At 34.7% G+C, this 13,750-nt stretch overlaps 1 protein-coding gene across 1 annotated transcript; it reads left to right on the top strand.

Annotated features, from left to right (window-relative positions):
• Positions 1 to 4,416: 4,416 nt before the first annotated feature.
• On the top strand, positions 4,417 to 7,692 carry LOC126716745 (pectinesterase-like). The gene is made up of 2 exons (XM_050417718.1): positions 4,417 to 6,307; positions 6,618 to 7,692. Exons 1-2 carry the CDS (start codon positions 5,380 to 5,382, stop codon positions 7,310 to 7,312), a joined length of 1,623 nt encoding a protein of 540 aa, XP_050273675.1. The 5' UTR covers positions 4,417 to 5,379; the 3' UTR covers positions 7,313 to 7,692.
• The last annotated feature ends 6,058 nt before the right edge of the window (positions 7,693 to 13,750 follow it).

Below are 13,750 nucleotides of genomic sequence, written 5' to 3'. Positions count from 1 at the left end.
CCAGAATGAAACGCACGATCCCGAGAATCACGGAAGTAAATTATTCTCCGTCCCAATAAGCTACGGCGCAAACCAAACACTAAACAAAACCCTACTCCCACACCCACGTGACCAACCAAAAGACCAACAACCCTCACGTGACCAACTAAAAAACCAAAAACCAAAGATTCAGAAAAAAAGACTTACCCGACCAGCCACAACACAAACTAATACCCCACATGCAAGCCGAATGTTATTGGGCACAAAGAGACACAACGATAGCACTGACCATGGCCATGATGATGCTAAGAGGTTCAAGACTATGGAGAACACAATACAAACTGAAACATCAACGGTGGAGGCTGAGGCTCAGCCCCGCCGAGCACAATGATCGCCTTAAGTTGGAACTGCCGGGGGCTTGGGAACCGCCGTGCAGTCGAAGTCCTTGCTGAACTGGTAAGGAAACAAGTTCCCACTATTTTGTTTCTCATGGAAACAAAATTGACGGATAGAGAGATGGAACCAATCAAAGTTGAGTTGGGTTTCCTTCCATGCTTGCAGTTTCATGCGACAATCGAGGGGGCGGTATAGCACTTCTTTGGAGAACAGATGTGATTGTGGATACACAGACTTACTCACCAAACCATATAGATGTAAGAGTACACACACAAGCATCACCACTGTGGAGATTAACCAGAATATATGGCCATCCGGAGGAACGTCGCAAAACTGAATCGTGGAGGCTTATGAGACACATCCATGCTCGTGCATCCCTCCCTTGGATCTGCTTGGGAGATTTCAATGAAATCTTGGCCTCTGATGAGAAGAATGGGGGCGTACGTAGACCGATGGCACCAATGCTTGAGTTCCGACATACACTACTCCATTGCGGTCTAGTAGACTTGGGGTTCAATGGGTACCGCTACACTTGGAGAAATGGTAGGGGTGGGGAAGCATTTGTTGAGGAAAGACTTGACAGGGCAGTCGCAACATTGGAATGGGTTGAGATGTTTCCGAGAGCTAAAGTAAGCCACCTATCCGTATCTTACTCTGACCATGATCCTATTTTGGTGGACATGATCCCACCAAACCAACCTCGATGTCGGAGACATAAAATCCAACGGTTTGAGGAAAAATGGGTAGCACATATAGAATGTGAATCTGTTATTAGAAGCTCATGGACTCACCAAAGGCCAGTAGGCAGCCCCATGTTCTGCCTATTTGAAAAAATTAAAAGGTGTAGAATGGACCTCATTGCATGGAGCAAAAGCACCTTTGGGAACACTAGAGATCGGTTGGAGGCAAAACAACGAGAATTGCATGAGTTGATGGAAACCAGTTATGGAGGGAATGTAGAGAGAATACATGAAGTGAAGAGAGAGATAAATGAACTCCTACACCATGAAGAAGTATTTTGGAGGCAAAGATCGAGGTCTATATGGCTACCGGCAGGGGATAAAAATACAAAATTTTTCCACCAAAGAGCAAGCCAAAGGCGAAAGAAGAACAATATTGATGGGCTGTATGATAGGGAAGGAGAGTGGCACACAGATGAGGATAAGATAGCCACCATAGCAGAGGAGTATTACAAACAACTCTTCACTTCTTCCAACTCACTTGATATGGGAGAGGTGATTGATTCCGTGGAGCGGGTAGTGACAGAGGACATGGCCCAAGACTTGATTCGCCCTTACACAGCAGATGAGGTAAAAACCGCTCTCTTCCAGATGCACCCATCCAAAGCACCGGGACCGGATGGTATGTCACCCTTCTTTTTTCAAAAATTCTGGCATATTGTAGGACATGATGTAACTACTGCTATATTATCTGTTTTACACTCAGGGAGATATCTAAAAAAAATGAATTACACACATATTGTACTCATCCCAAAAAAAAATGAGCCAGAATATATTACGGAGTTCCGACCCATTAGTTTGGGTAATGTTGTATCACGGATCATATCTAAGGTGTTGGCCAACCGGCTAAAGCCAATTTTACCTAATGTAATTTCTGACTCACAGAGTGCTTTTGTGCCTGGTAGAATCATTACAGATAATACTACAGTTGCTTTTGAAATGCTCCATCGTATGAGAAACAGGACCAAAGGAAGAAAGGGCCACATGGCGGTGAAGCTTGACATCAGCAAGGCATATGATAGGGTGGAGTGGGAATTCCTCCAACGGATAATGCAAAAGATTGGCCTCCCAGATCAGTGGGTCAACCTAGCCATGGAAACTGTGCGTACCGCATCATACTCTACCCTCATTAATGGCGAACCAAGAGGCTTCTTCACACCGACCCGTGGCATCAAGCAAGGGGACCCTTTGTCTCCTTACCTATTCATGTTATGTGCAGAAGGGCTCTCCTCCCTCATACGGCAAGCAGTCGATAGCCAGCTTTTGAAAGGAGTGATGTCATGCCAAGGAGGAGTAAAGGTTTCACACCTACTGTTTGCTGACGACAGTCTACTATTTTGTGAGGCAACAATTGAAGAATGCCGAAATCTGCTAAACATACTAGAAAAGTATGAGAGAGCATCGGGTCAAGCTATCAATAGACAAAAAAAAACACTCTTCTTCAGCCCGAACACAAAACTACCAATGAAGCTAGCTATTGGAAACATGCTTGGGGCTCAAATCATGACAAGTTGTGAGAAGTATCTTGGTTTACCAATGGTAGGAGGAAAATCCAAGGTGAGCACTTTCAGGGAGGTGCAGGAGCGGGTAACAAAAAAAGTGATAAGATGGAAGGAAAAAAATATCTCTAAGGCCGGTAGGGAGGTCCTCATCAAGACGGTGGCACAATCTATCCCAACTTACTCTATAAGCATGTTCAAAATCCCTAAAAGGATTTGTGATGACATTAACTCGGTATTAGCAAAATATTGGTGGGGCCAAACTCGAGATGAGAAAAAAATTCACTGAATCAAATGGAGAAAATTGTGCAACTCGAAAGATAGGGGTGGGATGGGGTTTAGAGACATCCATGCCTTCAATCTTGCTATGCTAGCCAAACAAGCATGGCGTTTGATCTAAGGAGGCCATTCCCTATTCTACAGAGTATACAAGACTCGTTATTTTCCTACATGCTCCTTCATGGAAGCTGGATTGGGCTCCAACCCATCATATGTATGGCGCAGTTTGCTAGAAACCAGGGATTTGATTAAAGCAGCAACGGTTTGGAAGGTGGGGGATGGGAAGAGTATCAAACTGGAGGACCACAGATGGCTACCTCACCCCCCTAAATTTCAACCAAATGCAAATTTGAGTTTGAGGGTGAGTGACCTCTTTGACCCATGCACCAAGCAGTGGCACACACATGTCCTTCACACGAATTTCATGCAATCTACTGTGGAGGACATTCAACAGATCGATCTCAGGGATACACAATCCAAGGATGAACTACTCTGGAAGGCAAATAAGAAAGGCATTTTCTCGGTTAAAACGGCGTATCAAGTCGCGATCCGGCAACAACAACAGGAACAAGGGGAGCCTTCATCAACTCGGGATGTTAGGAGGATGTGGAATCGTATATGGCAACTACACATACCCCCTAAGGTACGGAACTTCGTTTGGCGGGCATGCTCTGATATACTCCCTACCCGCACAAATCTCTGTCGTAGAAAGGTGCCATTGGACCCGGTCTGTGAAATATGTCAGAAACAGAATGAGACAGTGGCCCATGCACTCTGGAGCTGTCCTATGGCTAGAAATGTGTAGGCGCTGGTGGCAGGCAAACTACAGAAGCGTAGCTCAGAGGCGGAAGACTTCTACATTCTAGTGCAAGAATTAATGGCTGTGCTCTCGACGAAGGAATTGGAGGTATGGGCTATGGTTTCCTGGTCCATATGGAATGCTAGAAACAGGTGTCTTTTTGACAAAAAACAAGTTCAACCTTGCACGATACTGAGAAGTGCGGAGACACTGTTACAAGACTATCAGCAACTCTGTCAATGACTGCGTACAATGGAGATACAACGCCTACGGAAATGTCCTAGAGTTTGATAAATACTTTAAGCTTATTTTGTATTTGTTGATGTCAGTACATGACCATGGTGATTGTCTTAGCCAGGGGACATGCAACTGCATGCATGGGCCCACGTATCCCCCACTAGTGTACTCTGGTGGATGGCTATGTAATACTTATACTAATAGTTTTGAAATAAAATTCTATCGTTTACATTCAAAAAAAAAGTTATTTTGAAACTTTTAGGGATATTTTAGAGATTTTAAGGGTATTTGATCATTTTAGAGATTTCCGATTTTCGGAAGTTTCTATTTTCTTAAGGTTGAAAATATTTTATGTCAAATTTCCATGTTTCTTTAGAGGCATAAAAAAAAATTAAAAAAAAAATTCAATCCTAAATAAAGTGTTTTTCATGATCATCTCAAATTGATTTTGATGATTTTCAATTTTTAATTTAACCAAGTTTTTCAACAGTTATGAATCAAAAAATAATAATAATAATAAAAAATAAGGACAATACTTTTCAAAAAAATGTTGTAGGAAAATATTATTATACTATTTTGAACTTGGGCCCATTAGTGGAGGTTTTTTTTCACAAAAATTGGTCATTTTGAGATTTCAAAACAAAATTAGGACTATTAGATTGTACCAACAAACCAAACCATACCAACTAACTAGCCCCTAGTTCATCCTTGTGCTTTTATATCCAAATTCCAAGCTGATGTGTTGAAAGTTTGGAATTTTCTTCATCTTGTTTAGAGAATATCATTTGTCATCTTATTTAGAGAATATCTAGAACCACAACCTTTTGTGCCAAGAATTCTGATCAATAAATTCTTAACATTTAGAACAACAAAACTGCTGTGCTTCTTGTGAGTACCTTTAGTTGATATAGTGATTCAGCTATTGCCTATTCATAGCAAAATTGATTCTGAAAAAAGGGTTTTGTTAACAAGAGTTTCTTGTTAAGGAGGTTTAAAACGAGTCTCACCTGCGTTAGGAAGTAAAAAAAAAAAAACTACTAAACAAATATCCTTAAAACTAAAAGTGAATCAATTTACTATAAAAAGCCAATCAAGCTGCATTATAAAATTCAATCTTAACAAATACCTTACAAACTCACATAGAGCAAGTGACACAGCTATTGCCCATTCATATACCAAATTTGATTCTTAAAAATAGCCAAATAGTTGTGACAAACTGGCACAAAAATCTTCAGTACACAACTACATACTGTTAGAGATAGAGATGATTTTGGTTGCTTTTGTGAGGCCTTGAACTCATTTGTGCTACTTTCCTAACCTCCATATCATGCATACAAAAAGCTGTATCATTATCAACCTATGTTTGAATCATCAAAAGAGAGAAAATTAAAAATTTAGAAAGAAAAAAAAGAACCACATAGATAGAAGTTTCTTTTTGTGTTATTTGATAATGTCACGGTTAGATGAAGAAGTAAAGCAAGATGAAATGCTTGGAAACATGATTGTGTTGGGTGTTTCTCTCATAGTAATTGCAGGAGTTGTGATTGGAGTTATTGCTGGGGTAGATAACCCCAAAGAATCCACCTCGTTATCAAACAAAAATATTACCCTTGCTGCCCTGTGCAATGAAACTGATTACAAGGAATCTTGTATATCTAGCCTAGAATCCGTAGGTAACCAAACTGAAGTAATAATCTATTTCAAAGGTGCTGTCAATGCTACCATTTATGAAATGGAAGATGTGGTAAAAATTGCCAAACAAGTTGACGTTGCGCGCAAAGAAGAAAAGATGGCACTTGCAGATTGTATTGAGCTAGTGGAGTTGTGTCTTGATGAACTCCAATTTGTAGTGACAATGGTAAATGCTACACCAAGTTTGTTCTTTAATGATTCATCTGATGCTAGGACGAGCTTGAGTGCTGTACTCTCATACCAAAGGGCATGCATTGAAGGAATACAAGAGGCTTCTTCCACATTTGATATGGAAAGAGCTTTGCAAAAGTCCACTGAGCTTACAAGCAATTCTTTGGCTATAGTTTATGCGTTTTCTGTCAATGATGACAAAGGAGCAGAATCTTCAGGCATGAGTCGAAAGCTTACCTCAAATCATTCTTTTGATATTAAAATTGCTCAGGCGCCTGATGCAGTTGTGGCTAAAGATGGAAGTGGGAAATATAAAAGCATCAATGATGCTATCAATGCATACCCCAATGGGCACAATGGAAGATATCTTATCTATGTAAAATCTGGAACATACAGAGAGAATGTTATTATCCCCAAGAATAAGACCCAGATATTCATGTATGGTGATGGGATGAATAATACTATTATCACCGGAGTTTCTATGAATGGAACTACCTATCAAAATGCGGCTATATGTGAGTTCCTCAACCTCTATCCCATTTTTAATGTTAAACAAGAAGTTCACTGTTTTGATATTAACAAAAAAATGACAACATTGAAACAATGATGAATTGTGTGTGCGTGTGTAACCAATTTATCAATACCGAAATTCGGACCCCAAACCAAAATTCTTGGCTCTGCTTCTACCACTTAGTCCTATAATTATCAACGAAAGTGAATTTGGATAAAAATAGAACATCTTTCTACAAGCAAACCAATATATAAACTCTAATTCTGTTTCTCATTGTTCATCAAATTTTGCTAAATTTCCCTCTCTCATTGCAGCGGCTATTGGCAATGGATTTATATGCAAGGATATTGGCATAATTGTAGATACAAGTAGACGAAATCTCTTAGCGGCTGTTAAAGTCCAGTCTGATAATGCAGCCTTCTTCAACTGCAGAATAAATGCTACCAACTTAAGTATATATGCATTAGCCCACCGGCAGTTCTTCCGAGATTGTGAAATCTATGGTGACACAAACATCATCAGGGGTGATTCTGGAGTAGTATTTCAAAGCTGCAAAATCGTTGTCACAAAGCCTTTTGGATCAAAGGTTACTATAATAGCAGCACAAGCTAGGAGTGATAGGCGTGAAAGCACAGGTTTTGTACTCCATAACTGCAATATTGGCGGAGACAAATCTCTCTTCCCTAAAGGGCTAAACAATGTCACTTACTTGGGCATGCCAATGCAGAAATATTCAAGAATAATTGTAATGGAATCAATTCTCGGAGATTTAATTACTCCAGAGGGATGGTTTAACAATAATGAAACCTATGGAATTGAAACTGTGACCTTTGTTGAGTATGGTAACAAGGGTATTGGAGCTCAAACCAATAAGAGAGTCAAATGGCCAGGTTACAATGTCATCTACAACAAAAATGATGTACTACGTTACACGGTTGGTCGATTCATTCAAGCACAAAAATGGTTGCCAGCAACTGGAGTCACCTTTCAGGCTGGGCTTTTTTCTTGAAGATAGAAAGAAACATTTAGGTGTAGGGGATACTCAACAACGAGAACATGTAATTCCTTTATCTTCTGCCAAAAAAAAAAAAGTGATTAAAAGATGGAGAGAGCTGTCAATGTTATTTTGTTCAGGTCTAGATAGTCACTTAACTTTGGGCAGCCAACCTGAAAGCTATTTGCAATCCAAAAGTGAAGGCAATTTGTAATTAAAACATAGGATTAGAAGAAAGTTTCCTTAATGACAAATATTGGTAGATAGATTTTGTTTTCCAATGATTGCTGCAGGAAAGATGGGACAAGAAATTTTAATTCAAGTATCTGAGTTTAGAATGTGATCATCAATTTGGTTTTCAGGTCTTCCCATGTCTAGTTTCATGCTAAATCTTCTTACCCTTTTTGCAATCTATAGAACCAACTTGTTTCTCAAGATCTCTGTCATGTCCTATTGGTAATCTACTTTTATAGACTAAGGTTGTGTGGCTTATAGGTCTTGTGCATGTATATATCCTTTGAGCTTGCTAACATCTAGATGTATTAATCCATGAATGTTGTAACTTGTATGTGTTTAAGCCAAAGGAAGAAATTAGTGTCGTCTGTAGTCTTAAAGCTTTTGAGAAGCAGCTGGAATTTAGGAATGTTGACAATGCAAAAACCACATGAATAAAATTTTACAGTTTGAAGGCAAGTTTCTCCAATTCAAAATTTTAACTCATTTCACACCTGTTTTTTTAAGTCCACTTTTATTTTTTAAAATGTGGACATTTTTTTGTTTTTGTTTTTTTAAATATGTACATTCTTGCATTAATTGTGGATATTTGTATAAAGTGGAGGATGTAAACAAATATAAGATGATATTTTTTCAAAAAACAACTAGTATTATAGGGCAAACACTATTAATTAAAATGGTGAATGTGCCGTCCTATATGCAGAAGTACAAAATAAGGCATGAAATTGACACATGATCATTTTAAGACATATATCAATTCATTATTTCCTTCGGCACATAAGAGCTCCGTATGAAGTTTAAACCCCAATTAAAATCCTATTGTATTTGTAGGGGTAAAGGCCCAAGATCGTATATTGGGCCTTGGACTTTATTTGAGAGGATAAAAAAGTCTGAAGAGAAGCTATTAGTTATGAGATATTCTTAGACCAAGTCCTATAAGTGGAGAGCAAATGAATGGCTGTCCGAGGGGTACATACTCCTTGAACTTAATGAATATGGTTCAAAATATATAACCAAGCAATTAAAGTGACCTACCGAGAAGGTTCAATGATAGAGATGTGCTTCATGGGCATGAGAGAAAGAAAAGAACCTAAAAATATCTAAGAGAAGGCTAACACCACCACATTAAATGCACAACAGCTACTTTACTAGCCGCATTTATGTGGAGAAGACCTTTGAACAGTACTACCTTGGCTACCGCAACTCACAGATAGTTAGGGAAGGTAACTAATGGGACAAATACTCAAGTAGGGATTCAGATAATCAACAAATAGAGGGTGAAGATGACACAAAAGAAGATATATAAGGTAAAAGACTCTTCATGGAAAGGGAATCAGAAAATAAAGAGAGAATACTGTAGTAATATAAACTATCTTAGTATTCAACTGTGATCAATATACAATAATTATAGCCTCCTCGGATTGAAAGTCCATTGATTTCAACATCTATTATTTGTGTTTGATTGTCATTTAGTTCAATACTAGCCGTTGTCCAATTCACTAGGACCTAATTCTTTGATCTATTCTCTACAAATTCATTATATTGGGCTCATTGGACCAAGATTCTAAACATTTTGAGCTTAGGCCCCAAATTGTGACCCTACAGTATTTAATTAAAAACAAACACGCGCTCACAAAGTTGAAGGCAATTTCCTTTAAAAAAAATAAAATAAATAAAGGCACTTTCGAGCCATATTCATTAATTGGGTTTGTCACAGCTAACATCAATTTTTCTTTTTTAATAGTAGCTTTCGACCGTTAAATTTCATAAACGCATGCTTCTTATGATTGTACCAATCCCATGTGCCATGTTCATAAAAAAAAAATCCCATGTGCCATGTGGTGTAATCCATTGAGTGTAAAAATTTTCCACTGATTTGATTGCAATGTCCCCTACTAAAAATCGTCGATTATAATTGAGATCAAGATCAAACCTTATGCAATTCTTCTGTTAACTTTCACAAAAAATTTTCACTTTCAATTTTTTTAACTTTCACATTTTACTTTTTTTAATCAATGACTAGAATTGAAAGTTACTTTTCTCCATTCTTAATGTATACAATTGAGAGAGGAATTGATTCAAGTACAATAGCCTTGTGATTACCATCTGTCTATTATTGACTAATTTGAGAGATTGAGATCCAGTGCAATTACAATTGCACCATGCAATTACCCCTTTTTTCTTTTACAAAAATTTTTATCACATCTACTTTTTAATTATTTTTTACTTTATTTTATTCAATGGTTGAGATTAAAAATTACTTTTTTTCAACTCTCAATCTCAACCTTCAATAGCAATTGTTGAGACAATCACTGCAAAAACAGCACCGCATGTGAAAATTCTTTTCAGTGACATAAATTATTAAATTAACATTTATCTGAGTATGAATCATCCAAGAATCAATCACATCATGTTTACATATCACTAAAATTATGAAGTCCGCCCATTAAAAAAACATTTCCTTACTAGCTATTGTTTAGCCTATTCTTTACAAGTTGACTATTAAAAATTTAGACTTGTTTATTTAATTTTTAGTTCAAACACAAGTTGAGCTTATTATCTAACAAAATTATATGTTTAAGCTTAGTTTGTTTACTTATTGAATAAGCTCAAACTTGTTCACGAACTACTTAATTAACTTATTTTTTTCCTATTTATAATAAAACCAAGACTAAAACATTTCACTCCTTCACAAATTTAAGAATTTTTATTATAAATGGATTGTTTATGTTATGAATAAATTACAAATAATAATTGAACATCATATGAACTAATTTACAAACTTATACAACTTAATTTCAAGTCTATGTAAATATATTTACATATATAGTTGATTCGAGCCCTCATGTTCACGAGCTTTTTCACAAACACATTATTATATTTGAGCTTGACTCGTTTAATAATCAAACCAAAAGTTAGGCTTGAGCTTGGTTTGTTTACTAAACAAACAATCATAAACAAGCTTTTTCTCAAGTCGAGCTCGAGCTAATTATAAACAACTTAATTCATTTACAGCCCTAAATGGATTAGTCATGCTCAAAGATGCAGAAATAGATGCTAAAAAAGTGATAAAGGTTATTACTTTTTTTAAAAAAAAATTGTAATGCAAACAGACTAACTCAAAATATTGTCCTTCTCAAAAAAAAAAAAAAAAAAAAAAAAAAAAAAAAAAAAAAAAAAAACTCAAAATATTGTGATGAATTACAGGACTACAGTCCAAGCTCTTTTAGAGTATAAACTGGAACTCAACTTTAGAGAAACTAACAATAACAATGACAGCCTACCCAAAAGAGGGTGTCATTAAGATGTGCCTTTTTTAATTTTATTTCCCATCCGAAGTTGCTTTTGTATTTTTTGGAATAATTCAATAACTTTTTTATAATTCAATAATTTGGTGTGAGGGATTTAAGGTTTAAACATTTTTATTGGAAACTCTAGCAAGTATTAGTTAAGCTTTAAGGTTCTAGATAGCATTTACCTTTGTGTCAAAGGTGGGGGCAAGTTCAAAAGCCACCCTAATGAGCCAATTCAAAATGACCAAGGAATAAAAATGGAGGAATGTAAAGACAGAACACTCCAATTTCCCAAAGATTCAAAGGAAAGTTCATCCAGGAGCCAAGTGGCTGATCTTAAAAGATCCACTCCATTATAAAAAGGAAGTGCATATTGAGAAAGCAGTAGCACCATAACAAATATAATAACAAATATAAAGGCAAGCCAGTAAGAAAAAGAATAAAAGAAAGAAACTGAAATAATAGAGAATTTCTAATTGTTGGAAATAATTGAGACTCTCTCTCTCTCTCTCTCTCTCTCTCAAAATTCATAAGTAGCACCAATTTATTAACATTTTTATTGGCTGAGCAAGTTTTAATTTTCATGATTATTAATTTCTTATATCAATTATTGTCACATTTTATTTAATATAGATATGCTAAAATTTCAATTTATGAAATCTGTTTTATGATTATTGCTTTTTATCATCATACCAATAATCCAATCAGTTTAATCAAAGTTTAAATCCCAAACCTTTTATTCGATCACAAGAGATTTTACTTGAACTAACTAATATCCAAATCGCACGATCAAAATGAAAATTTATAAATACAAGGGATCAATAGGAAAACATTTATAATTTGGCTTTTTTGTTTTTGTTTTTTTCGAGAATCTATTATTTAGCTAGTCAAATGCTTATCTCTATTTTTTTTTATTTCTTTATCTTTTTTAAAGTAAAGCTCACTGCTCAAAGCCTTTTTGAGAAAGGAATCGCACACAAATTATGACTTATTTAATAAAATAAAATTCAAAAAACGATAGCTTTATACACTAAAGTAGTCCAAGCCAGCATCCACATCCGGAGGACAATCTTGAAAAATGGGCGAGATATGATTCGTCTTTTCACCAAATCAAAAACAACTGCGCCAAGCTGTTTGGTAAGAAATTTTTAAGAATATTGTTTAAATTTTCTAGAAATATGGCTTTCAAAAAAAAAATTCTAAAAATATGTGAATAAAAAAATATAAAAATACAAGTTATGGTTTTTTTTTTTTTTTTTAAGCTAGAGGAGATAAGGTTGAAAAAAAAAAAAAGTTGCGGTTTTTAAAAAAAGGGACCTAGAATTGTTGGAGCAAAATATTTACGTTAACTTTATTATACTATAAAATATAAATATAATCACCTAGTGAATCACAAACAAATTTAATTACTTTTTAATCTATTCTAAATATATAAAATTTTTACAAAATTAAAAGTTTAATTTTTTTTTATTGTCATCCATTGTTTTAATGTAAAAGATTTTTTTTTTTTTTTGCTTGATATTTTATAATTTATATGTTTGTATGTCATTTTAATAGTTCACCGTAAAAGACAATCTTTACTAGACCAAAATTATGCAAAATCGCAACCGTTTTGTACGTTGGAATCTCTTTGCGTGCATTTTACTCAAAAATAAAGAAAACAAGTCCCTCTCCCACTCCTTAACGTTAACGTTACTGCATCAAAATTTAGGAATTAGGAGGAGCACACGTTTTTTTTTTTTTTTTTTTTTTTTTTCACAACTTTACCAAATTTTAATTTGTTAGATTATTATTACTTTTTATCATCACACTATTTGGTGTAGGTGAGAATTAAAATTCAGATCTCTTATTTAATTATAAGAGATTTTATCAATTGAGTTAACTGAAACTCACTAACGTGATAAATTATAAATAATAAAGAAAAAATTGTAAATTCAAATGAAAGTAAGCATTAACATTGCGGTGTAAAATTCTATAAATTGCTAGTTTTGCAATACATTCACTCAAATTAAGATTTACTCCAATGTGTATTGTTAAAATTTTTTAGCAACTATAAATAGTAAGTGTGTGTATAAATACTTTAGTGTAGCTATATGGTAAAAATAATATATTATATTTTATTATCTCTCTTCCAATAAATAATTATTAAATTTTTTTTTTTATGACTTTTCTCTAAGAATGAAACCAAGATTTGAACCTAGGGGGGGTCAAAGCATAAATCAAAAAAATTTAAAGTCACATGGTTTATTAAAAAAAATAAAAAATCATGGAAGACAAACAATTGCACTTTATTACCATAAATATTTAAGTCAATAAGGAAATAATATGAACAAAAAAAAGTTGAAAATTACAATATGATATTCTCCCTATAAGTAAATAGTAAATAAAAATATTTAAATAAAACGGTAAAAGAATAAAAACTAAGCTGTTGAATGTTTTTTTTTTTTTTTTAATACTAAGGGCCTATTTAGTAGAAGACTTCAAGTAATATTGTTTGTATTTTTTTAAAATATGTGTGAGTAAAAAAGTATATAAAAATACATGTAATATTATTTAAAAACTGAAAACATGTATTTAAAATTCTTTACCAAATGGATCTAAGTATTTAACATACACACAAAAAAAAAATATTTAAAAAAATTAACAGTAATATATATTCAAAAGAGTCTAACTCTTACTTATATATTACAACTTTAAACAATAAATAAAATAATTTTTTAAATGATAAAATAAACCCGAATGTAAATGCTCACTAATCCCTTCATTGGGTCAAAATTATGATAAAAGTTGTGGTTATAACGCGTAACTACGTGTCTGCTTCCTCCGACATGAAAGACATTGAAAGCATCGTCCACCTACCACAATTTATTATTGTACTTTTAAACGCTTGGAGTGTTTCAAGGGGCACCTTTATATTCCACGGTGC

Source organism: Quercus robur, chromosome 1 (genome assembly GCF_932294415.1).
Source record: "Quercus robur chromosome 1, dhQueRobu3.1, whole genome shotgun sequence".
Taxonomy (NCBI): Eukaryota; Viridiplantae; Streptophyta; class Magnoliopsida; order Fagales; family Fagaceae; genus Quercus; species Quercus robur.
The sequence above is the reverse complement of the archived record's forward strand: the minus strand, read 5'-3'. Positions and strand labels throughout refer to the sequence as shown.